This window comes from Bufo gargarizans, chromosome 8, assembly GCF_014858855.1.
Source record: "Bufo gargarizans isolate SCDJY-AF-19 chromosome 8, ASM1485885v1, whole genome shotgun sequence".
NCBI classification, from domain to species: Eukaryota; Metazoa; Chordata; class Amphibia; order Anura; family Bufonidae; genus Bufo; species Bufo gargarizans.
This window is the reverse complement of record NC_058087.1, coordinates 197,433,286-197,460,927: the sequence shown is the minus strand read 5'-3', so window position 1 is coordinate 197,460,927 and position 27,642 is coordinate 197,433,286. Positions and strand designations below refer to the sequence as shown.

At 44.6% G+C, this 27,642-nt stretch overlaps 1 protein-coding gene across 1 annotated transcript; it reads left to right on the top strand.

The window, feature by feature from the left end:
• Nucleotides 1–6,427: 6,427 nt before the first annotated feature.
• Nucleotides 6,428–21,582, top strand: LOC122944366 (RING finger protein 112-like). The gene is made up of 13 exons (XM_044302545.1): nucleotides 6,428–6,523; nucleotides 6,911–7,191; nucleotides 7,628–7,822; nucleotides 8,237–8,374; nucleotides 9,332–9,436; nucleotides 10,135–10,185; nucleotides 10,420–10,476; nucleotides 10,961–11,047; nucleotides 11,267–11,390; nucleotides 16,032–16,162; nucleotides 18,210–18,263; nucleotides 18,596–18,670; nucleotides 20,414–21,582. The coding sequence occupies exons 2-13, from the start codon at nucleotides 6,916–6,918 to the stop codon at nucleotides 20,918–20,920; spliced, it is 1,800 nt and encodes a 599-aa protein (XP_044158480.1). The 5' UTR covers nucleotides 6,428–6,523; nucleotides 6,911–6,915; the 3' UTR covers nucleotides 20,921–21,582.
• The last annotated feature ends 6,060 nt before the right edge of the window (nucleotides 21,583–27,642 follow it).

The following is a 27,642-nucleotide window of genomic DNA, read 5'->3' as shown; positions in this document are numbered from 1 at the left end:
TATTAGTCTCTTGCTGGTTAGCATTAGTCACTTGCTGGTAAGTATTAGTCACTTGCTGGTTAGTATTAGTCACTTGCTGGTTAGCATTAGTCACTTGCTGGTTAGCATTAGTCATGTGCTGGTTAGTATTAGTCATGTGCTGGTTAGCATTAGTCACTTGCTGGTAAGTATTAGTCACTTGCTGGTTAGCATTAGTCACTTGCTGGTTAGTATTAGTCTCTTGCTGGTTAGCATTAGTCACTTGCTGGTTAGCATTAGTCACTTGCTGGTAAGTATTAGTCACTTGCTGGTAAGTATTAGTCTCTTGCTGGTATTAGTCTCTTGCTGGTTAGCATTAGTCACTTGCTGGTAAGTATTAGTCACTTGCTGGTAAGTATTAGTCTCTTGCTGGTTAGCATTAGTCACTTGCTGGTAAGTATTAGTCACTTGCTGGTAAGTATTAGTCTCTTGCTGGTATTAGTCTCTTGCTGGTTAGCATTAGTCACTTGCTGGTAAGTATTAGTCTCTTGTTGGTTAGTATTAGTCACTTGCTGGTAAGTATTAGTCACTTGCTGGTTAGCATTAGTCACTTGCTGGTAAGTATTAGTCACTTGCTGGTAAGTATTAGTCTCTTGCTGGTTAGCATTAGTCACTTGCTGTTTAGCATTAGTCACTTGCTGGTTAGCATTAGTCACTTGCTGGTAAGTATTAGTCACTTGCTGGTAAGTATTAGTCACTTGCTGGTAAGTATTAGTCTCTTGTTGGTTAGTATTAGTCTCTTGCTGGTTAGCATTAGTCACTTGCTGGTTAGCATTAGTCACTTGCTGGTTAGCATTAGTCACTTGCTGGTAAGTATTAGTCACTTGCTGGTAAGTATTAGTCTCTTGTTGGTTAGTATTAGTCTCTTGCTGGTTAGCATTAGTCACTTGCTGGTTAGCATTAGTCACTTGCTGGTTAGCATTAGTCACTTGCTGGTAAGTATTAGTCTCTTGCTGGTTAGCATTAGTCACTTGCTGGTTAGCATTAGTCTCTTGCTGGTTAGCATTAGTCACTTGCTGGTTAGTATTAGTCTCTTGCTGGTTAGTATTAGTCACTTGCTGGTTAGTATTAGTCACTTGCTGGTAAGTATTAGTCTCTTGCTGGTTAGCATTAGTCTCTTGCTGGTTAGCATTAGTCACTTGCTGGTTAGTATTAGTCACTTGCTGGTAAGTATTAGTCTCTTGCTGGTAAGTATTAGTCTCTTGCTGGTTAGCATTAGTCACTTGCTGGTTAGTATTAGTCACTTGCTGGTAAGTATTAGTCTCTTGCTGGTTAGTATTAGTTACTTGCTGGTTAGCATTAGTCTCTTGCTGGTTAGTATTAGTCTCTTGCTGGTTAGCATTAGTCACTTGCTGGTTAGCATTAGTCACTTGCTGGTTAGTATTAGTCTCTTGCTGGTTAGCATTAGTCTCTTGCTGGTTAGCATTAGTCACTTGCTGGTTAGCATTAGTCACTTGCTGGTTAGTATTAGTCTCTTGCTGGTTAGTATTAGTCATTTGCTGATTAGCATTAGTCACTTGCTGGTAAGTATTAGTCTCTTGCTGGTTAGCATCCTCTTGTTGCAGCTGACGGTTACCCACTTTCCCGATGTCTGCAGTTTTGGGCTTTGTAAGAGCAGCAGACTTAACCACGACACATGACTTTCTGGATTCTTGTGCCTACACCCACATATCGGGGATCTGTGTCCCCCGGGTTAGTCAGGCACAGCAAGAGCGCAGTCACTCCACTCATATGTAGCGCACCTGACCACAACCAGCGTTATCTGCTCTTCAGGCAAACATACAAAAGAAAATCAGCCACAAACTATACTCCGAACCAGTGAGAGCCGAGCCTTCAGGGGTGAAGATTCTTTGGACTTGGCCTAGTTCTCAGCAGCTCTCACAAAATGCGTCCGTGATCTAGGCCTGCTCAGAACCAAAGGGGGTGGGAACAGCCCATCACCCAGGCAACTGAACTAAAACTGACAGTTTTAACTATCTTTTGCCCAGAAATAACCATTAGGGAAACATAAAGCATAAGGAAATAAGTGCTTTAACAATACATTTCAACATTTTAACTCTTTATCATTCAATTAACCATTTGAAGTGATCTCAGTGGTCACTGCACATGGTTTTAATTTATCTTAAAGAGGAACACCCCGCCCAAAGGATGACCACTCAGGTTTCTAAATTTTCACCTACGCAAGGAGTTCTCTAGCATTGACAACCTGAACTGTTCATGTCATCCACAGAAGCAAACGTCATAGATCTGATCTGGGGACAGCAGAGAAAGGGTTAAACAGAAGTCAACAGAAGAACAGACACATGTATCAGACACATGATTACAGTAACTGCTCCTCCTCCTGTGTGAGGATCAGTCAATAGCACGAGGCGGAGGAGGCGTCACCAGGAACTTTCACTTTCCATTCCAGCTTCCTGTAAACTGCGAGAGATCAGGAAACCAGTGAGCGTCCGCATGTCATGGGAACTGTTCTGTCTTCATACACGTTCGCACAGTGTGCAGTCTGACATTCAGCATAAACCATTCCTGTCTTCCAAATAAGGGGACTGTTCTTTGTAGTCTAACTTGTTTATTGGTAAAACAGGATTGTTGATTGGTGAAACTACAAGAATACAAATAGCAGGTATAAGTATAAAGTATAGATAGCATGTACTATAAGATTTGCATTAACACTGAAGCACATGGTAAAATGGCTGCCTGCACATAAGATTACATCTCTAGCTAGCAGTAGTAACAACTCCATGAGTAACAATTATAACTAGCTGAACAGCTCTGCATAACACAATGTCCCTGAAACAAAGGTAGATCTCTCACCAGATATGATTTTACAAGGATGGTGGAGTTTGAGAAGGAGATGTGCAAAAAGACAGTTCTGCTGATGTGTCCTGGAGACTGGAGGCTTCTCTTTCCCAGGATGCTTTGCACTCCCACAATGCAGTGCACCACCCACAGTGCAGTAGTCTTTGTAACAGGAAAAACAAACTGTAATACAGCTTAACACCGCTAGATGGTGCTATAACCACATAAAACACTTCAGAATTACCAAGGCTCTGGCAGAATGAACTAGAATCATTTTCTAACCCTGCTTGGCAGAACAGGGATACTGGGAGCATTTACACCAGCTGCATCCTCCAGGATACTCTCCCCTCACACTTTGCTCCTCTGGCTGCTGAAATCCATGTCTGAAGAAGGTCCAGAGCTGGACTGAAGATGATCATTTATCTGTTTCTCCTGTGTATTACCTAAAGGGCCACTAACCCCTGAAAAATAAAAAAAACGGAAGCTTAGCCTGCTCCATATGTCGGTGGTCCTTTTTTCATGGACATCTGTACAGTGCTGCAAATACACAGATCCTACAGCCGGTGAAGGGTTTCCTTGCTCCCTGCGGTTCGGCTGGAGGCTCCGTGCAGGAGCTCGGGGTAGACAGGACATCTGCGGAGCGGTGGGGCTTAATATCGAAGCTCTTAACCGGAAGCTGCAAAACTTCTACAGAACCGTCCCCTGTGTGTAGGGATACTAGCCAGTACCAGGGAACTGACGCTACAGAACCTGCTACCCAGCTTTCTCAGGTGCCAGAATGTCAGGTTTGTACTGTCTGTACAGGCAAATCTGACATCCATCAGTGCGGGAAAGTTGGATTACAAGTCTTGCGGAGCTATGCTCAGAAAATTTTACCCTTAAAATGTGCACGTAATCCAGCATTCCCAGGTGCCTAGCTATGGCACTATTCAGGAGTGAGGAGGAGGATTTATCTCTGTAGATTTAGTATTCTGCAAACTCAACTTCAGAATTGTGCCTGCAGCTCTTAATGTGACTGAAGTATAAGACATGATGTAACAGTTGAATGGTGCCTGCAGCTCTCAATGTGACTGGAGCATAAGACATGACGTAACAGCTGAATGGTGCCTGCAGCTCTCAATGTGACTGGAGCATAAGACATGACGTAACAGCAACATGATCCCTACAGCTCTAGATGTTACTTGAGAATACAACATGATAAAACAGCACTATTGCTAACTAGGAGATTCCTTTCAACAAAATTGCCATGCCCCATGTAGACAAATATTATCCAGACTAAACCCAGCCGCCTCCTCCTAAACCCCCTGTCTCTCATGCACTAGCATCAGAGGGGTGAGAGTGAGGGGGAGAAGACATGGCTGCAGCCTGACAGGACAATGCACTGCTTTTCTATTGTATTTTTCATGGTCTGCTATAGCGTTATCTGAACAACAAATAACAAAGACAAATATGGAGATGATGTTACATTTTGTTAGTTGTTTTTTTGTGTTTGGATTTTGGTTTTAGTTCCTCTTTGAATAAATATGCATATGAGATGATCAGGGGGAAAAATACTGAGAATAATGGAAGTTTCTGGATACAATGGGGATATCAGGGTAAAGGGAGTGCACAGCATGTATATAAGGGGGTAAAAAGTGTACTGTTTGGATATAACGGGGTGATGGGAGTATACGGTGTGGATATAACGGGGTGATGGGCGTATACGGTGTGGATATAACGGGGTGATGGGCATGTACAGTGTAATTATAATAGGGTGACAGGAGTGTACGGTATGGATATAATGGGTTGACATGAGAGTATGGTGTGGATATAGCAGGATGACAGAAGTGGACGGTGTGGATATAACAGGGTGACGGGTGTGTGTGTTGTGGAAATAAAATGGTGACGGGAGTGTACTGTGTAGATATAAAGTGGTGACGGGAGTGGACTGTGTGGATATAACGGGGTGATGGGAGTGTACAGTGTGGACATAACAGGGTGATGGGAGTGTACAGTGTGGATACAAAGGGTGACGGGAGTAAATGATGTAGACATAACAGGGTGATGGGTGTGCGTGGTGTGGATATAACGTGGTTACTGGAGTGTACAGTGTGGATATAACGGGGTTACAGGAGTGTACAGTGTGGATATAACGGGGTTACTGGAGTGTACAGTGTGGATATAATGGGGTAACGGAAGTGTACGTGTAACATGCTGCACCCCCAGGGCCGATCGTGTCCCAGGTCAAAAGGAATGCTGGGTGGTGTGGTGCGGCCTTAATAGTCTGTTTGTGTCACGGCGCTCCTACATGGATACCATCGCTCCCCAGTGTTAGGCTCTGAAGCAATAAAGGGGAGAGTGATGATGGAGAAATAGCCGAGTCCAGACTTTTATAAAGTGTAACAGCTTTACTTGCATAAAATTGCATCCATACAATATGCAGTCTTTCTCTTGGTTCCAGCAGGTTTAGGGTAAACTAGTAGGCAAACTTGAATATATATTCTTTATCTCTCTCTCTGCTGTACTAAACTCTATTTAGTCTGGTACCTTTGGCTGTTGACCCCCTCCCAACACTCAGTCAGTTAATCTGTAAGGAGTCCGCGATTCTCCTCTCCTACCAACTCGAGACTAGACTGAGGTCAGATTCACTGAAACTTCCTGCAGCCCCTCCCTTGGTAGGAAGCAGAACTGGTCCACTTCTGCCCAAATGGGGGAGAATGAAATGGTTTCATTTCATCTAACGATCTCTCTGCCATCTCCGCTGCCACCTGCTGGTGAACCAGGCATATAACATGTAATACAACAAATATCCATTACATAGCAGAACAATTGATGCACATTGTAAGAGGACCTGGAATAAACACACAGGTGACATTATGGCTAGCCCATTAGAGACAGTAGCAGAGTGTAGGAATGGTAATACCACTATCGGGTACATAAGGTGTGGATATAGTGGGGTGACAGTAGTGTGCGGTGTGAATATGAAGTGGTGACGGGTGTGTATGGTATAATTATAATAGGGTGACAGCCGTTGTATGGTGTCGATAATTGTGTGACAGGAGTGTATGGTGTGGATATAATGGGGTGATGGGAGTGTACAGTGTAACTATAATAGGGTGACAGGAGGTGTATGGTGTGGATATAATGGGGTGATGGGAGTGTACAGTGTAACTATAATAGGGTGACAGGAGGTGTATGGTGTGGATATAATGGGGTGATGGGAGTGTACAGTGTAACTATAATAGGGTGACAGGAGGTGTATGGTGTGGATATAATGGGGTGATGGGAGTGTACAGTGTAACTATAATAGGGTGACAGGAGGTGTATGGTGTGGATATAATGGGGTGATGGGAGTGTACAGTGTAACTATAATAGGGTGACAGGAGGTGTATGGTGTGGATATAATGGGGTGATGGGAGTGTACAGTGTAACTATAATAGGGTGACAGGAGGTGTATGGTGTGGATATAATGGGCTTCTGTGCTGGATTTAACGGGGTGACCGGGAGAGTATGGCGTGGATATAGTATAACAGGGCGGTGGATCATGGGTGCGGCTCTTCCTGTTCTTGGTTGGTTGTTTAGGGGTTAACTCAGTCAGAGATGTTGCCTTTTTTTATCGGTTTCGTTTCCTGTTCATTCTTCTTCTTCTTTTCTCTTCTGTAGTCTCCACCATTTTCGGGGTGACCGTCGGCTGCGCTGGTCACATGGGGTGCGGCAGCTGTAAACCGTAAGTTTCCCTCATTTATTCTATAGTGTGTAGGAGCCTTTTATTCCCGGCACAGGTCATGCGATCCCGTTATCAGACGATCATATTGTCGGCATTGCTTACACTGTACTTTTTCCTCTTCTTCTGATCTATGCTGTGTATCAGTCTGATATAAATACAGATGTAGCAGAGCTGGATTTATTATGTACCTGCATTGCTTGAACATTACTCTCTGAGTCAAAATAATGCAGAATTCCTAATAAAACCTCAGATAGCTGATCATGATGAGACTCTGAGATAAGACATAGATGATTGTGTCCTGTGATGCACCTATATGAGTGTCAGACCACCTATATTCCTTCCTTGTAACGTTTCTTTTATTCTCTCCTGGATATTTCTGTGTTACAGCTGCCATGTCATATGAAGGCTCTGCTCATTTCTTCAAACTAGAAGAGGATATCACCTGCTCCATCTGCCTCCAGGAGCTCAGCGACCCAGTTTCTATCACCTGCGGGCACACCTTTTGTAAACCCTGCATCTCTTTCTACTGGGCCACCCCACAACCCCAAGGTCATCAATGTCCAGAATGCAGGAAAGTTTGTCCTAGAGACCAGCTCATACCGGCCTACAGCCTACAGCACTTGGTGTCCAAGGTTCAACTGGTTGTCAAAGAAGAGAAGTCCAAAATGGTGGGTAAAAGTGAGTTGTCAGAGCAGAGTGTGATGGTGCCCGGTCTATAACAAACACTGAGTGATTACTAATATTTAGTTGTATCTGGTGCAAAGTCCACACCTCATGGTGCAGCACAGATCTGTGACAGTTTGTCAGGATGCCATGTGTAAACTGTATAATGTGGATTATTAGAGAATAGAAGGGACCGCCATGGGCATCTCAACCACGCCAGTGATATTGGTCTAAGATCAATGAAACAGTGACAAATTCCCCTTTCCAAGTGGGAAGTAATCGACTACACTGATGTCTTAGGTTGGTCTTCTCAGCTGCCAGGCCAGTGGGCACTGCCTGAATTGCCATCCACTTAGTAGACATGAAATACAAGCATCTGCTTTACCTCAAGAGCTATGGAGAAACATAATATTCTTTATTTTACATACACTTTATCCTCAGGCTCCTGCGTATCCCATCCAGTTGGTCTCCATTGATGCAACAGGCAAGATGAGGCTAGATGAATCCGCTGTGAACAGATGCTTTTTGGACAGTGAGATCTCCGATTTCCCCCTGTGCCTCATCTGTGTGATCGGAGAGAAGAGAAGAGGAAAATCCAGCTTGCTGAATTATATTCTGAGAGCTCTTCATAGACTGGTGAGGAGCCATAACCTGCAGTTTACATGACCAACGATAAACTGTCCTCTTCACCACCAGTGACTGGTCTTATGCTTGTGTTTCCTCTAACCCTGTATAGAGGGTGGGGGCATCATATGTTTACCCTGCCCATGCAGGAGGCGGGTGATGAAATGAATCTCAGCTGAGAATACCAGTCTGCTGAACAGGGAGGGAAAAATTACTGCAAGACCCCTCTGTCCCCTCCGGACCCCTCTAGCTTTGGCCTATATCTCATGTCTCACCTGAATTGGCAGATTCACTTGACATTCATGTTAGGAATATGACCACCATAACTCCACCGATCTCCAACACACGTCTTCTCAGCACCTTCACCCTCCCTGATTATCTCATTTATAACATGATGACTCATTACACTGATCTTTCTGTGTGCAGGAGAAGGGACAGCTGGTCAGCCTGGGGGAGAATGATGAGGCCCTCAAGGGGTTTGACTGGAGATCTGGAATAGACAGTGTCACCAAGGGGATATGGGTTTGGAGTAGACCATTCATTCTGAAGAGAAACAGAGAAAAGGTAAGGAGCGAGTGCATCTCTTTTCTCCAGTCTTTACCATGAAAGGCAGGTGAAGTCCTTATGTATTATCTGTATGGGACAAACATCTTGTATTATGATGGGATCAGAAGTTTGTGAACAAGTAGACTTAGTACGACTTAGATGCAAAAAACAAGTTTACTATTTTTATATTTACTATTATTTAGCCAACGATATACAAAGACAAAGATTATGTAAAGTAACCAAGAGTCGTCATCAAATGGGCTAGATCCTTTGACAAGTGCCCAACATTGTACTTAGCCGATGCCCATATGATACAAAGAGAGGTGATGGTTAGCAAGATATCTTACCCTGATGATGTCTTCAATTGAGCTCTCTGTTCCAAAACTAAGTGTTTTCTAGTCTCCTGGCCCCTCCTAGCCCCACCTAAAGGTTAGTACATGTGTACAGTTACCTCACACTGCAGAAATGTGGCCAGGTATAGACATCACTAACCATTTTTATTACAAAGAATTCAAGAGGAAGAACCAATTAAAAACCTTGCTTAACACATCTTGTACAAGGATGGAGCTTCATCTACATCATGATCGGCATAAATGACATTATGCAACTTTAGTTTCAACTCAAGATCTCTACTCGCTCTCAGTGAATGAGAAGACCTCTTTGCATCTAGAGAAGTCAAACCTCTTGAGATTTAGTGTTGCTCACAGGATGAGGACTTATTATCATGTATCAGCTGGTGTCTATGGCAGTAGATATATGCTTCTGCTGCTCTTCACTCACAGGGACTGTCTCTACTGATAGACTGTAGAAAACCCTTGGAATGTTCCTAAATTTATGGAGGATTGGCTGCCCTTATAGCTATGGTGAATCTGTTAATTTACTGTTACAGAAGTGCATATTTTATGTGAATTTTATGATCTAATCTGATGTTGTCTTCAGTTCTGATGTGAACCTCCTTTGTTCTCCACTTCATAGATGGCCGTGTTTGTTCTGGACACAGAGGGGTCACTGGACATTGAGAGCGATCGAGAGACCTGTATCAAGCTGTCCGCCCTGTCCATGCTCCTCAGCTCCTACCTGGTAGATGGCTCTCAGTCTATGAGGAGATTTGCTCTTACATCTCATACTTCCTTGTGTCTTGTAGATCTATATAGGGGGTTGGAGGGCTTTGGTTTCTGCCCGGGGTACATGACCCATAATGGGAGGCCATAACTCACATGGTGAAGCTCACCATACACTTGAAATTTAGACCATTTTCAATAAAAAAAACTCATAGATCAGAGTAGAGAATGATCTGCAATTTAAGTTCTTACATAAAAAAACAATCAACCATCATAGACCAACCGCAAATGACCAGTCCTTCAGCATACGCCCATTTAAAATCTGTAGTGTACAGCCATTCCTGGGTTCTGCCTTGTTCTGCTCCAAGTAGATAAACCAGTATGGTATGGCCATACTGGGCAGAAACATTGTAGATTTTCTGCCACAGAACTGCAATTAAATCAGCCACAGAAATGTGGAGAATCCATCCTGTGTCGCCATACCTTTAGTTTCTGCATCTGAAAATCTGTGCCATTAATCTGACTGGTTGTTGTGCCACATGAGTGCACCGCACGTACCGATGCCTCTCTCCAGTATCTCCATTATGGGGGATATGTCATTTCACTTGCTCCCCCAGGGAGTTGACAGGCTGGAATCACATCTTGTAGTGGGGGGTGATGGGGCTTACACCTGTTACGGGCTCTTTGTGAACGTCTCCCAATGTAATCTTTGTTCAGATCTTCAACGTAAGTGGAAGCTTGAAAACAACGGAGCTGGATTACCTCGAGGTACGGCGCAAATCTCTTCAAATATCCATGTTGTTGGTGTCAGTCCCTGAGTGTCATCTACAGTCTTGTGAAGCTTCATCAGATTCATGATCAGGAGTTAAAGTTCAGAGAACGGTTGCTTATTGTGTTGTCACAATGTATCTGTCACTGAGGTGGAATGAAGACACCTCTGTCTATGTGACCTGCTGGATGAGATGGACTGGAGTGACCATGATGTATTCCATGTCTTTTCAGATGTATCTACATGTCCCGGAGCTGACCGGGGAATCTTTTTCTCTAAAATATTTACAGGTGACTACTGCTCTGCGTCATTCTGTCCACACATCACCCTCTGACCTCTTCTCAATGTTTTGATAATTTGGATTTAGTTTCTCAAATATGAGTCTTTCTTGGCTGATATCAATGCCTCCAGCTTCTGCCTCATCAGTGTCATCATCTTCTAGTCTCTGAGGTTCTTGTCTGAGTCTCGGCTGCTTCTGCTCGAGATCCTGCTCAGATTACCACCCATTGTGAGCTTGGGTAGAAGTCCTCTCCGCAGGAACCCCAGGGTTACTAAGCAATATTCTAGTAGATAGGTCAGGGGTGCATGGAGAGGTGATAGACACGAGCAGGGGGCAATACTTTGGTTTTCATCCCCTATCTCTCTACGAACTGACAGCAATTCTCCCACCAACCCCTACTGTTCTCCCTTTACCTCCTGCACCCCACCTTCATTCTGCCCCCTAGCTCCATCCTCCTATGAGACGTTACTATGATTTGATATTTTATATTTCAGCACTTGGATATTCTGGTTCGTGACTGGCAGGGCGACAACAACTGTGGACGAGAAGCTGCTAAGTCCTACATAGAGCATGAGACTGAGGTATGATGGGGGCATCCGTAGACATCACATCCAGCCAACCAATCAGAATTCATTTTCCTGGTTCCTCAGCAGAATTGGGGCCCTAGCCTTTAATCTGACCAGGGACCACAGCATGGTGGAATATGTTCTTGTGTCTTTGGACAAGGCTTTTCTTATTTCCTCCTGGAACCGGTCACTGGGAATACGAGGAAACAAAGGTTTTATGTTTTGTTTTTATAGAAATTATGGAAAAGTGCAAAAAATCACAGCATGTTAAAGGCTCTGCGCTGTGCGTCCACCAGCTGCTTCCTCCTGCCTCATCCGGGGAAAAAATTCCTGACCTCAAGTAAGGGGCGGCTTTCAGGTAAGACGGCTGCTTAAAGGGGCAGTCAATGTACAGAGCAGGAAAGGTGTGATCAATAATTGAGATGAGATGAGAGAATGTCTCGAAATTAATTTCAGGTCCAATTCCAACAAATCAGCTAAGAGATTTGATTTGGGTCCAAACCTTAATCAAAATTGCTCCAATTGGGTTGGAAATTGGTGGTCTTCTAGGTCTTTAATTTATTTATTTTCTAATATTTGCTCCCCCCCCTCCCTAGTAAATGATGTCTGAGTGACACTGACATACATAGCAATGGGAAAACACATGTATGATGACAGTAACATACCGCGTGTTTAATATCACACCGCGCCGGCACATGTGTTCTGCTTCTTCATATTCCAAAGCGTCCAAAAATGTTCCCTTATCAGCGGCAACCCAGCCATTTTTTATCTTAAAGAGGACCTTTCACCTCTCCTGACATCTCTGCAGTCTATGGGAACACTATTACATCGTCAGGGGGCCGCAGGCAACAACCCAGCAGCAGGACCGCTACCTCCTCGTTTGTGCAAGAAGGAACAGGAGGAGCAGTGCCAGGGCCCTGCAAAATGACCTCCAGCAGGCCACTAATATCCATGTGCTCAAACTGTCAGAGACAGTCTCCATGAGGGTGGTATGAGGGCCCGACATCCACAAGTCGGTGTTGGGCTTTAAGCCCGACACCGTGCAGGAAGATTGGCATTTGCCAGAGAACACCAAGATCGGCAGATTCGACATTGGCACCCTGTGCTCTTCACAGATGAGAGCAGGTTCACACTGAGCACATGTGACAGAGTCTGGAGATTCCGTGGAGAACGTTCTGCTGCCTGTGTAAGCCGTGTACCGGGGTGGACTCCCCAGCATACAGCAAAACCACAAACGTAGAAAGCAAGTCAAACACCAGTTTTGCCAAATCTGTATTTTTTTTTCCTTTAACATGGTCATGAACGCAACCACAGATGCTGGTAACACAAATAAATGTACATACACCCAGCCAGGAGGCTGAGACCCTTGTGCTGTACAGCGCGGCGCCCTCCGATGGATGCTGGAGGTATTAGTGGTAAATGTACCTACTGGCGGGCTCAAGTAGAACAGCCACGCCTTACCTGTTACCTAAAATCAGGAACAACTGTTGGGTGGGTAATGTGGGCTAGTCTGCGTACAACAGCTTACAATCTTATTACATGCTATAATAATCCCCCCCAACAACTGGTTAAAGAGCACGTGCTATAGTGCTTCTCCTGAATACACCAGCCTGGTTTGAATTAGTTGTGAAGCTTCTCAGCTCTCAGGTGTGAACTGACACTATAAACGTGAAGTCCTTGGAGGATGCTCTGACGCTTGGATGTCGATGGATTCTCCTGGATGCCTCTTTCAAGCTCACCCTAATGGCTGCTATCTCACTTCCTCTCCAGGCTTTGTAACTCCACCCGCTGAGAGTTTTCAACATCACATGAATCTAGAAATGCCGTCTTTTTAGCTATGCTTAGGAAACAGCGTCATCTTGTGGCAAAACAGCAAAATGTCAGTCCAAATCGTTTAACTTCATTTACTCAAATGCAATATCCAGACAATGAGTGCTGTTTGCTCATCTCACATGGCACCCCACTAGAGGTTGTCACAACCCTTCCCATACAGACTCATCCTGGGCATAGTGCTGTGGGGACACACCAGCATTGGGCCTGGTTTTCTTAGGCAGAGTGATAGGCTCAGGAGCACTGGGGGCGTCAGCCACATCCAATGGGGGCGGTGCTGCTGGTTGCTCAATACTTTCCCTGGGTGGCAAACCTGCCATGGCCGGAGCCTCTGTGGGTGTCGAGGCAGGGACAAACCACCATTTCTCCTCATCCTCATCTAAGGGGATTTCCTCTGTACTCTGAGCAGGAGGAGGCATCTCCTCCACACATGGGCTCATCAAAATTACGTCTCAACAGTTTTGCGAGGGTCCCCCAGTAAAAATATTCCAAAGTTCATTCCAAACAGCATCTGGCCAGAAGTTCTAATGCCATAGATAAGAATTAAATCTGTGCCTCATTTACAACTTTTTTTTTTATTGAAAACGCCTTTATTACAATCAAATCGTCAAACGTACATACTTAGTACTGCGACACAGCGCAGGTCACGAGGCAGCACAATAAATACTTACAGTCGTCTTTCCTAGCAGGGTATTGTTATGTAAAGCACAGGCTAACCTACACTATACATGCATGCGACACTAGCATTCCAATTCAATCACAAATGAACACAAACCTTCCAACAAAGTGTTTAGATAGTGATGAGGGATGGAGGATGGGAAGGAGGCGGTGGAGGGGGAATCACACGGCCGAAGCTTTATTGAAAGGACAGACACAAACGGGTGGAGAGGGGTAAGGAGAGGAGTTTAGTCTTCTTCTTCTTCGTCGTCGAGGTCCAAGATGTTCTAATCCTGCAACAGGCTGTGGATAAGCCTGCGGCAGTCCAGGACGGACATGCTCTCCCTCCTGAGGATAAGCCGCTTCCTGGCAAGCCGTATAGCATCCCTAAAACAGTTCATAAGGCGCCAGGCCTCCTGGATGGCCTCAACAGTATGAATCCCAGGAAATAGTTTGTACAATACCGAGGTGTGTTCCAGGCTGTTCCTGGGCACAGAGTCTTACAGTTCATGTTCCAGGGCATCCAACAGGTTCTACACAAAGGGCACTCCCAAAACAAGTGATAAGATGTTTCTTCCGTGAAAGGGCACCTGGGGCAGTACCGGGTTTTGCACTGGGGGCGTGCATGAATGACTGGATAGGCAAGCCTCCCTGGATGGCCATCCATGACAAGTCCTTGTGCCTATTGGTTAACCTGTCTGAAGACACATTAGTCCATACTGTCTCTGCAATGTCATCAGGGAGCCCTGGAATTGACTCCACCAAGTCCTTTGCTCTGATTAGCTTGTGGATCGTCTTGGGTTTCCACGAGTCAAGCTTGAGGCCCTCCAGTTGATTCTTCATTTATAACTAATTGGTAAGGCAGTAACTGCACCACCAGCAACTTGGCCAGGTGGGGGTTCAGCTTGCATATAAGATAATTGCTGGTCATAGTTTTCTCATGGCCACACATTCCATAATGGATGTCTCACAAAGGTGCGGAGAAGAAGAAAGAGGAGGAGTCTGAGCATGAGAAGAAGCAGCTGATGATGATGACAAGAACACTGTACAGCTTGGGGATGCAGGCTGGCTGCCACAAAAAAGACCAGAAGAAGGAGGACGGACTTTTTCTGACTGGGAATTCTGGCCAGTTCTATTTTCCCACAGGATCTGGTGATACCGCCCCATGTTGCAATATACCTCTGGTACCTATGTTTGTGTTTCAACGCCTACGGCTTATTTTAATTCTATCAGTCCTCACCCACCCCCATCCCCGCCATTTTTATTTGACTGTGATGTGCCATAATGGTCTCCCTGACCCCCTCACAATTCTTTCCTCCATTTTTGCCCCAAGTGCCGCTGCCGCCATGGCTGCCACTTCCACTAATGGTGGAGTTTTGTTGTATTTTCAATGAAGACAGAGAGGACACCACTGAAGGCCTTATCTGGGGCTACAACGAGGAGGAGTTGATGGACTCAGAAGTCACCTCCACGTCATCCTGCTGTGACTGAGGAGGAGTGAGCCATTCAGTCAACAATCTTATCTTCTTTGTCCTCAATGATTGGGTGCCTACCCGAAAAAACTATGGCTTGCTCCTACTACTAGTACTGGCTGTACGTGTGGTGCCAACTGTGCTTCTACTGCCGTTTGCACTACTGCAGCCACTCACATGCTCACTTGTGGATGACGAGCCACTAGTCCTTTGCTTTCCAGTCTGTAATTTACCAGACAGTTTATTATAAAGCCAATTTCAACAATGCCAAGCCACAGGTTTGGTACACTGATTAAATGCTACTAGAAAAATTGCAATAGTTTTTTCCATAATTAACAGACAAATAAATGTCCCTCCCCATCTATGACCAAACTGCACACTGGTATTGACAATTTTAAATGGGTTTCAATGTAAACACACTGCACGCTGGTATTAACAATTTACAAAGGTAATTCAATGCTTTAACTGAAACTAGTATAAAAATGCTGTTACTGTAACACAACCCATTCATGGTAGATTAAAGTTATATGTTGACTAAAAATGCACTGAATTAAGCTGGTATATTTATGCACTAAAATGCGCTGAATTGCAAACAGTAGTAAAATGGCAACTGTTTTTTGGAAAGAAAAGGGTGCAATTGCACAGAATATGCAGCATAATATATGCTGCTGGAGTTGTTGAGAAAATACTTATAAAACACTTATAAACTATAGAAGCTTTCTAACAGGTTTTGGGAGGAAAAGGCTTGCTCGTGAATAAAAAAAAAGTACTGTCTCTTTAAATTATCTTTGTGCAGCGAGTGCTACTCATGAACAGCTCGAGCAGCTGCCCTCACTATAAGACACCCATCCCAGTGCACTAACTGCCCCTGTTCTCTTCCTACAAATAAGACCTGAACTCATTGTTATGATGTGGGTGATTACCAGTATCAGGATGACCACCTATATCTAGCTGCAGTCATCCACTGGTCTCGAATACCATCTAAGCTGTAGGTTATATTCCAGAGTGATGATGATGATGATACATCTCTTAATTCACAGACATGGATGACGACTTCAGGGATCACCTGACAACGTATGTCTCAGACCTTGTGAAAGAAGTTTGGCTCCACCATAAAACTGATGTCCACGGCGAGAGGATCACATGTGGTCATTTGGGTCAAACTCTGAAGGTTGTACATGAAATGCTAATAATCCTATCACACAGCAAAACATCACCGTTCATTATAAGGGTGTCTGTACCTGTAGTAATGTGGTAGACAAGCCAGAGCACTGCAGGATCCATACCAGAGGCACCTGTATGTAGTGAGCTCTCTATAGTGGTGACTGTATAATCTGTATGTAGAGAGCTCCCTCTAGTGGTGACTGTATAATCTGTATGCAGTAAACTCCATCTAGTGGTGGCTGTATAATATGTATGTAGTGAGCTCCCTCTAGTGGTGGCTGTATAATCTGTATGTAGTGAGCTCCCTCTAGTGGTGGCTGTATAATCTGTATGTAGTGAGCTCCCTCTAGTGGTGACTGTATAATCTGTATGTAGTGAGCTCCCTCTAGTGGTGGCTGTATAATCTGTATGTAGTGAGCTCCCTCTAGTGGTGGCTGTATAATCTGTATGTAGTGAGCTCCCTCTAGTGGTGACTTTATAATCTGTATGTAGTGAGCTCCCTCTAGTGGTGGCTGTATAATCTGTATGTAGTGAGCTCCCTCTAGTGGTGACTGTATAATATGTATGTAGAGATCTCCCTCTAGTGGTGGCTGTATAATCTGTATGTAGAGATCTCCCTCTAGTGGTGGCTGTATAATCTGTATGTAGTGAGCTCCCTCTAGTGGTGGCTGTATAATCTGTATGTAGTGAGCTCCCTCTAGTGGTGGCTGTATAATCTGTATGTAGTGAGCTCCCTCTAGTAGTGGCTGTATGTTCTGTATGTCGATAGCGCATCCTATTGGTGACTGTGTAATCTGTATGAAGTGAGCTCCCTCTAGTGGTGACTGTATATTCTGTATGTAGTGAGCTCCCTCTAGTGGTGTCTATATATTCTGTATGTAGTGAGCTTCTCCTAGTGGTGGTTTTGTAATCTGTATGTAGTGAGCTCCCTCTAGTGGTGGCTGTATAATCTGTATGCAGTGAGCTCCCCCTAGTGGTGACTGTATAATCTGTTTGTAGTGAGCTCCCTCTAGTGGTTTCTGTATAATCTGTATGTAGTGAGCTCCCTCTAGTGGTGACTGTATAATCTGTATGTAGTGATCTCCCTCTAATGGTGGATGTATAATCTGTATGTAGTGAGCTCCCTCTAGTGGTGGCTGTATAATCTGTATGTAGAGAGTTCCCCCTAGTGGTGGCTGTATAATCTGTATGTAATGAGCTCCCTTTAGTGGTGGCTGTATAATGTGTATGTAGTGAGCTCCCTCTAGTGGTAGCTGTATAATCTGTATGTAGTGAGCTCCCTCTAGTGGTGGCTGTATAATCTGTATGTATTGAGCTCCCTCTAGTGGCGGCTGTATAATCTGTATGTAGTGAGCTCCCTCTAGTGGTGACTTTATAATCTGTATGTAGTGAGCTCCCTCTAGTGGTGGCTGTATAATCTGTATGTAGTGAGCTCCCTCTAGTGGTGGCTGTATAATCTGTATGTAGTGAGTTCCCTCTAGTGGTGGCTGTATAATCTGTATGTAGTGAGCTCCCTCTAGTGGTGGCTGTATAATCTGTATGTAGTGAGCACCCTCTAGTGGTGGCTCTATAATCTGTATGTAGTGAGCTCCCTCTAGTGGTGACTGTATAATCTGTATGTAGTGAGCTCCCTGTAGTGGTGGCTGTATAATCTGTATGTAGTGAGCTCCCTCTAGTGGTGGCTGTATAATCTGTATGTAGTGAGCTCCCTCTAGTGGTGGCTGTATAATCTGTATGTAGTGAGCACCCTCTAGTGGTGGCTCTATAATCTGTATGTAGTGAGCTCCCTCTAGTGGTGACTGTATAATCTGTATGTAGTGAGCTCCCTCTAATGGTGGCTGTATAATCTGTATGTAGTGAGCTCCCTCTAGTGGTGGCTGTATAATCTGTATGTAGTGAGCACCCTCTAGTGGTGGCTGTATAATCTGTATGTAGAAAATTCTGGCTGCCAGAGCTGGACTAGTCCAGGCTTTTCAGCCTCTCCATATAACATGAAGCTTGATGTGTTTGTGAAGGTTTTCTTTGTTCTTTTAATTCTTTTTAATACATTTTAGGGTTTTGTCAGCGTGTTGGATGAAGAACACTTCAGCTTTGCTTCCCCAGTAGAGGTAATAGTGTAATGTCACATATCACCACTGGAGACAGCGCATCCCTTTCCCCGAATCAGGATAACGTCACCACACCCCTGATGTGCTGTCCAAGCATTTCAAACGTATGAATTTGTAAAACAATCTTTGCCATGAAAATGTCACCTAAGGAAGAAGCTGTCATCTGTAGACTGTTTTGTCATATATTTTCTGATAATTGCCATCACCTTTCTTGTGCAGTTTCTCATCCCTATTTCTGCAGTGATCACAATGGCCACTAGATGTCAGCACCCCATATGCCCTCTACAAAGCAGTTATGTCGCCTGCATTAACGTATCACAATCTTCTTTCAGATGTTAAATTCACGTCTAAACAGTGAAAACAAGACAAACACAGAAAATAAATTCCAGGATTTTGTGGAAAAAGAGGTAAGAGAACGATAGCGCTCAATATATTCCGTGAGCTGGTTAATGGGGAAGAGGAAGGGGGACCCTGTTCCTTCTATTTACAGTGGTCTGGTATTGCAGCTCAGTCCATAGACGGGGTTGAAGCTGTTGTTGGAAGGCGCCATGTTATTTTATCCAGTACAATCTCTTAAACCTTTAATCGGCCTGTGTAGCAGCCGCTCTTGAGATCCACCATGAGCACGTTCTGAATTATTATTGATGACCACTGGCCTCTTTCTGGTGCTTTGGTTGTCACAGCTCCTCCCCTTTTACCATCACCACTAAATACTTATACCATCGTGTAGAAAGTCGGTATTAAAGGGGATGGATCAACAGTTCTCGTTGTGGTGACTGGTCTGATGTTACAGTGGACTTGTGATGACATCATTAATAAGGCATAGACTAATGATGTTATCAGATAGGAGTGGACTCATGATGTCATCAGATAGGAGTGGACTCATAATGTCATCAGATAGGAGTGGACTCATGATGTCATCAGATAGGAGTGGACTCATGGTGTCATCAGATAGGAGTGGTGGACTCATGGTGTCATCAGATAGGCGTGGACTCATTATGTCATCACATAGGAGTGGACTCTTGATGTTATCACATAAGAGTGGACTCTTGATGTCATGAGATGGGAGGGGACTCATGATGTCATGAGATAGGAGTTAACTCATGATGTCATCAGATAGGAGTGGACTCATGATGTCATCAGATAGGAGTGGACTCATGATGTCATCACATAGGAGTGGACTCTTGATGTCATGAGATAGGAGTGAACTCTTGATGTCATGAGATAGGAGTGGACTCTTGATGTCATGAGATAGGAGTGGACTCTTGATGTCATGAGATAGGAGGGGACTCATGTTGTCATGAGATAGGAGTGGAATCATGATGTCATGAGATAGGAGTGGAATCATGATGTCATCAGATAGAAGTGGAATCATGATGTCATCAGATAGGAGTGGACTCAAGATGTCATCAGATATGAGTGAACGCATGATGTCATCAGATAGGAGTAGACTGATGAGGTCATCAGATAGAAGTGGACTCATGGTGTCACTATTCCTGCACAGATTAGAAATAGTTTTTGGTTGGTGAAGAATAGAGATGAGCAAAGTTTTGAAAAAATATGATTCAGCAGCTTCACCAAACTTTGTGAAGAATTTTGATTTGTAACAAGTTCCTTCATCACAAATCACTTTTCATTGTATGGAGTGGACACAATGACGGGGATTGGCGATCGCACCGCCCCCCATCATTTAACCCCCTAAGTGCCGCACATTCAACGCTGATCGTGGCACCTGAGACTCACATTCAGATGCTCTGGGGTTTAAAAAAAAAACGTATACTCACCTCATCCACTTGCTCGCTGAAAGGCTGTCCGCTCCCGCCTTTATCGCTGGTGACGTCATTACACTTGCAGCAGGTCCTTTGGCGCGTTTTGCTCAATCAAGACAGGAGCGGACGGCCTCTCCCTGATTAAGTGGATGAGGTGAGTATAAATTTTCAGATACAATTTTAGAAAACATCGATTAGTTACCACGAAGAGCGAGGAAATTCAGCTTCGAGGCTAATCAAATATTTCCTAAACTTTGGATTGAATTCCACTTTGGATGCTTCCATTCACTCCACACAAGCGATAGTTCTCTGTCTGTGCAGCGCTGTATATAAGGCACTCATCCTAGGCAATGAACTCTGACCTCTTTGTGTCTCTCTTAGGCTCCAAAAAACTCCTCTTCATTTAAGATCATGAGGGTTAAGCCCTCTGAGATGAGGGAGAAGGTTGGATTGGAGGCATCTCGTCTTCTCACTGCTTACAGGAAGAGTCTGTTAGGCAGCAATGAAGAGAAGCAGAAGCTCAAGGACAAGATGGAGAAGTTTTTGGACCATGAAGTGAAAAGATTCTGTGATGAATACTCCAAGCGCTTCACGAAGTGTGCAGTAGGGATCGGGTGCGCCGTGGGTGGTTCGGTCCTCTGCTTGGCTGGAGGCATTGCGGGAGCAGCTGTGGCGGGAACCATCCTGGCTGCGGAGGTTGGTGCCATGGCCATTGGTGCAGTTGGAGGATCGGTCACACTAGGGGCCATCGGAACTGGAGTTGGAGCCGGTGTAGGGGGAGCTATTGGACATAGGGAGACGAACAAGAATCAGAAGACTAAGGACACTGGCAATGATGATACAGAAACATCAGAAGACACCCAACAGCTGTTGCCAAAGAAAAAGTGAACTATCACTCCCAACATTGTAGCTGTAGAAACCAGGCAGAAGAGACATGGTCGACTGAGACAACTCAACACTGTAGATAAATGTTGTAATCTACTACAGGTTTTATGGACAGTTGTGGCCTCTTCATTTATCTTACAAGGGGCCCAATCCTTTATGATTCCCTTGAATACAATGATCTGTTGGTGTTTTTATTTTTTATATAGGGGGCGCTTTACAGATTAAATGTGTATTTTTATGAATGGGGATGTTTGCAATAACTCCATAAAAAGCAACAGGAGACCGGCCACCGATGAGGACTCCCATACAAGAAGTCATAAAAGTGACGGCTCCAGGGGCAGCGGAGGGCGCATCACATGACCACGTGGCTTCCATTGTCTTTAATACAACGTCACTGTATATGTGTGGTGAAACAGCGGAGGGCGGAGAGCCTGGGGACCTCTTCTCATGGTCCTGATGGTTGGACGCCCATAATCTACTCCATTCCAGCACCTTACAAGCATTGACAGTTCATGCTCTGTGTAGTGTATATCGAGTCATGAGGTCTGCGATGCCTCGGAGAATGTCTCTATATATTTTACTCTATATGTTCTGCACATTAAAGTGATAGATAAAAAATACAAAAATTGTGATCAATTCAATAAATGATCGCTCTATTAAATCAATACGTCTGCCCTCTAATTAGAGATGTCTGATTTCCTTTCCTTCCTTTTTTTGAACAAATCCATAAAAGATTACACGGGGGCGACACGGAGATCCAAATCCTCTGCTTCCTTTTACAAAACCATAATTATAGGAGGAATTTCTGTCTGTTCATTGAAAATAAGATATTGATTTCTAGTTCTGGAAGGATTCCGGAGGCTCTTTGAGGGCAGACTACAGAGGTACGATGACTCCTTGGGGTAGATTTTTCTTTTTTCTTGATGGTCCATTGGGCAGCATGGAGCAGTTAGAGCCGGAAAACTACATCTTAATGAAGTGATGAGTTCAGACCTGATCTTGTGGCTGATGCAGGAGACCTGTTGACATCCTAGTATTTTAGTCATTTTATTAGGGGATGTGAGGAATATGGATTATCATTTATTGGCAGCCCTGATTGTCATTTGATTCACCTTTTGTACACAGTCAGTGTGGCTGCAAAATATGTTCCCACCCCCCAGCCATCTGCTGTCAGCTAGCAAGAGAGGAAGCCCCAGGGGTCCAGTCTTCAAGGAGGCCCCGGGTGGATAAAGTCACACCTCAAACAGCCAGGTTGGAGGAAAGCTAATCCTGCAGGAAAACCCTCAGCAGGAGGTCTCAGCTCTTGCTCAGTATCAATGCTACCTCCCAGACATGTTGGCACCTACATTTCATAAGGAATTATGAATCGTTCGTCCATCCCAGGCATAATTCAGTTATCTTTTTGTGATCCTGGGGCAAAGCCAAGCATCCACGTTGCACTGGCTTGAGGATAGGATGCCAGGGAAGGGAGAAATACATATCTCCCACAGAAACCAAATAACAGTACCGTGTTTGGACTCTACTTGTAGCCGGAACCCAGGCGGATCCGTTGGTCCCAGAACCATCTCTCTGTGAACTGCTGGCCTGGAGCTATGAACCCTAAAGGGTTTTGTGGGTCAGATGCTGCCAGCCCAGCAGAGGCTGGGAGGGGAGGGACCGGCTACAGGTTAAAAGGTTTGTGCCATCAAGCGGGCGGTGTCTTTTTCTGAAAGGGGGTCACATCGTGCAAATGTGTTTGGCGAGACTCGGAAACTGCTGACATCACTGCCCCCACGTGACTGCAGCCAAGGACTATTCCACCATCATAGAACTTTCATTTTACCCGGTAACTGACTTTTGCTCTGCTTAACCCTATTGTACCATATTACCTGTATTTGTAACCTCAGACCACTGTATATATTTGTATATTGTGTTATATCTCGTGCGCCCTTACAGCGATTAAATATATAATTTCATCTGGTGCTATCTTGTATGTCGATCACTAATCCCTACGTCCATGTTTTGCCCTAGTTATAAGCTACCGCGGGTTGGTTTCTCGCCCTATATAATCCCAATAGTGGACCGGGCTTATATCAAACGAGAAGCTGATGGCAGATACCCGGGCTGAGGAGGCGCTGTTTTCACTGCGGCCGTGAAAAGGCTCTCTCAGCTTGTCGCCTCTCTGTGCCCACATGGACAGGACGTGTCCCTGTAAACTGTACCAACCTGACCTTACCTGCTCCTCTGGAGGGCGTAGCATCAAGCTTTTGGTAACCCGTGACCATACTGTGTCTCGTGAGCTCGACGTAGGTGACGTCAAGCTGGCGCGAGGCGTGGTATTGGTCACAGGGGACAGCATGGTTCATCGTGTCTGGTTGCAGTGGAGAGGGAGCATGATGCACAGGGTGATGGAACCAGGAAATGACCATTGATTGTTATGTCTGGACTGATTTGAGTAGCGTGTGACGTGTTGGGCTTGGACTGTTTACCAACAAGTTGAGTGTCCTCCAGGAAATGACTCTGTCATGTGTCCATGTCCATCTAATGTAGGTTAGATTGGGAGCCCCATCGGAACCGGGCTGAGTGTGTCCTGTTGATAATTAATAATGAGTAACACAACTCAAGTTCTTCTAGAAGTATCTACACATGGGAGAAGAATTTGGCTCTCAGCAATTACAAGTAGGTGATCCTGTAGGTGACCTTGTCTTGTCTGCACCAGTAAAGAGCTGGTGATCTCAGGAGCAGGAGATGGACCTCAGGTTGGGGCATTATACAAGGTTTGTATATCTGCTGTGTCTTTCTATTTTCTATAGCTGATGCTGGATATCGCCCCTTCTCTTACTGTTTCAGTTCTTGTACATTTTAATCAGAGACTGGCATGACTCCAGCAATTAGATCCTGTATTATACTCCAGAGCTGCACTCACTATTCTGCTGGTGCAGTCACTGTGTACATACATTACTTATCCTGTACTGATCCTGAGTCACATCCTGTATTATACTCCAGAGCTGTACTCACTATTCTGCTGGTGCAGTCACTGTGTACATGCATTACTTATCCTGTACTGATCCTGAGTTACATCCTGTATTATACTCCAGAGCTGCACTCACTATTCTGCTGGTGCAGTCACTGTGTACATACATTACTTATCCTGTACTGATCCTGAGTTACATCCTGTATTATACTCCAGAGCTGCACTCTCTATTCTGCTGGTGCAGTCACTGTGTACATACATTACTTATCCACATACATTACTTATCCTGTACTGAACCTGAGTTACATCCTGTATTATACTCCAGAGCTGCACTCACTATTCTGCTGGTGCAGTCACTGTGTACATACATTACTTATCCTGTACTGATCCTGAGTTACATCCTGTATTATACTCCAGAGCTGCACTCACTATTCTGCTGGTGCAGTCACCGTGTACATACATTACTTATCCTGTACTGATCCTGAGTTACATCCTGTATTATACTCCAGAGCTGCACTCACTATTCTGCTGGTGCAGTCACTGTGTACATACATTACTTATCCTGTACTGATCCTGAGTTACATCCTGTATTATACTCCAGAGCTGCACTCTCTATTCTGCTGGTGCAGTCACTGTGTACATACATTACTTATCCTGTACTGATCCTGAGTTACATCCTGTATTATACCCCAGAGCTGCACTCACTATTCTGCTGGTGCAGTCACTGTGTACATACATTACTTATCCTGTACTGATCCTGAGTTACATCCTGTATTATACTCCAGAGCTGCACTCACTATTCTGCTGGTGCAGTCACTGTGTACATACATTACTTATCCTGTACTGATCCTGAGTTACATCCTGTATTATACCCCAGAGCTGCACTCACTATTCTGCTGGTGCAGTCACTGTGTACATACATTACTTATCCTGTACTGATCCTGAGTTGCATCCTGTATTATACTCCAGAGCTGCACTCACTATTCTGCTGGTGCAGTCACTGTGTACATACATTACTTATCCTGTACTGATCCTGAGTTGCATCCTGTATTATACCCCAGAGCTGCACTCACTATTCTGCTGGTGCAGTCACTGTGTACATACATTACTGATCCTGTACTGATCCTGAGTTACATCCTGTATTATACTCCAGAGCTGCACTCACTATTCTGCTGGTGCAGTCACTGTGTACATACATTACTTATCCTGTACTGATCCTGAGTTACATCCGGTATTATACTCCAGAGCTGCACTCACTATTCTGCTGGTGCAGTTACTGTGTACATACATTACTTATCCTGTACTAATCCTGAGTTACATCCTGTATTATACTGTAGAGCTGCACTCACTATTCTGCTGGAGCAGTCACTGTGTACATACATTACTTATCCTGTACTGATCCTGAGTTACATCCTGTATTATACTCCAGAGCTGCACTCACTATTCTGCTGGTGCAGTCACTGTGTACATACATTACTTATCCTGTACTGATCCTGAGTTACATCCTGTATTATACTCCAGAGCTGCACTCACTATTCTGCTGGTGCAGTCACTGTGTACATACATTACTTAGGCCTCTTTCACACGACAGTATGTCCATTTCAGTGTTTTGCGGTCCGTTTTTCACGGATCCGTTGTTCCGTTTTTTGCTTCCGTTGTGGTTCCGTTTCCGTTCCGTTGTTCCGTTCCGTTTTTCCGTATGGCAAATACAGTATACAGTAATTTCATATAAAAAATTGGGCTGGGCATAACATTTTCAATAGATGGTTCCGCAAAAAACGGAACGGATACGGAAGACATACGGATGCATTTCCGTATGCATTCCGTTTTTTTGCGGACCCATAGACTTTAATGGAGCCACGGAACGTGATTTGCGGCCAAATATAGGACATGTTCTATCTTTAAACGGAACGGAAAAACGGAAATACGGAAACGGAATGCACACGGAGTACATTCCGTTTTTTTTGCGGAACCATTGAAATGAATGGTTCCGTATACGGACCGTATACGGACCGCAAAAAACGGCCCGCAAAACGGAAAAAAAAAACGGTCGTGTGAAAGAGGCCTTATCCTGTACTGATCCTGAGTTACATCCTGTATTATACTCCAGAGCTGCACTCACTATTCTGCTGGTGCAGTCACTGTGTATATATATTACTTATCCTGTACTGATCCTGAGTTACATCCTGTATTATACTCCAGAGCTGCACTCACTATTCTGCTGGTGCAGTCACTGTGTACATACATTACTTATCCTGTACTGATCCTGAGTTACATCCTGTATTATACTCCAGAGCTGCACTCACTATTCTGCTGGTGCAGTCACTGTGTACATACATTACTTATCCTGTACTGATCCTGAGTTACATCCTGTATTATACTCCAGAGCTGCACTCACTATTCTGCTGGTGCAGTCACTGTGTACATACATTACTTATCCTGTACTGATCCTGAGTTACATTCTGTATTATACTCCAGAGCTGCACTCACTATTCTGCTGGTGGAGTCACTGTGTACATACATTACTTATCCTGTACTGATCCTGAGTTACATCCTGTATTATACTCCAGAGCTGCACTCACTATTCTGCTGGTGCAGTCACTGTGTACATACATTACTTATCCTGTACTGATCCTGAGTTACATCCTGTATTATACTCCAGAGCTGCACTCACTATTCTGCTGGTGCAGTCACTGTGTACATACATTACTTATCCTGTACTGATCCTGAGTTATATCCTGTATTATACTCCAGAGCTGCACTCCCTATTCTGCTGGTGCAGTCACTGTGTACATACATTACTTATCCTGTACTGATTCTGAGTTACATCCTGTATTATACTCCAGAGCTGTACTCACTATTCTGCTGGTGCAGTCACTGTGTACATACATTACTTATCCTGTACTGATCCTGAGTTACATCCTGTATTATACTCCAGAGCTGCACTCACTATTCTGCTGGTGCAGTTACTGTGTACATACATTACTTATCCTGTACTGATCCCGAGTTACATCCTGTATTATACTCCAGAGCTGCACTCACTATCCTGTACTGATTCCCCTCTGTGTCCTGCAGGTGGCGACACTGCTCCTCACTGTCTTGTCACGATCTTTACACACAGTAGTTTATTTCGGGGGGTCATCAGAGGTGATTTTGCCTGACATTGGGGCATTTATTTTGGGTGACTTTATGTCGGGTCCCATCCCTTCAGACCCATGGTGTACTGCCCCCTGGTGGGAGGCACGCTGCTCTGCAGGAATGAAGCAGTGACAGGTTGCAGTGTATTTAAAGAGATACACACATGTTTTATGCCACAGTATTGAGATGTATAGAAGCTCTGCATCAGTGGAGGATGCTGGGAGTAGTGCAGAGTTGTAGCAGTGGGGTGAGCTGTGTCAGTGTCGGTGCTGTCACCTTGTTGCTCTCAGACTTGGCCGCAGTGTTTAGTCTGTGGATGTTGGGCCGAGTTCCCAGACACTTGGAGACAAAACTCTCATGACATCATATTCTGCACATTCCCTGGCGCCCCCAGACGATGCAGCAGCATTAACTGTGTGTGTGCCGGGGCGCCCCCAACCCTGCGCACCTTGTATACCGACAAGTATCTAATCCTATCCTGTGTGATACTGTCTGCTGAGCTGTGTATCTAATCCTATCCTGTGTGATACTGTCTGCTGAGCTGTGTATCTAATCCTATCCTGTGTGATACTGTCTGCTGAGCTGTGTATCTAATCCTATCCCGTGTGATACTGTCTGCTGAGCTGTGTATCTA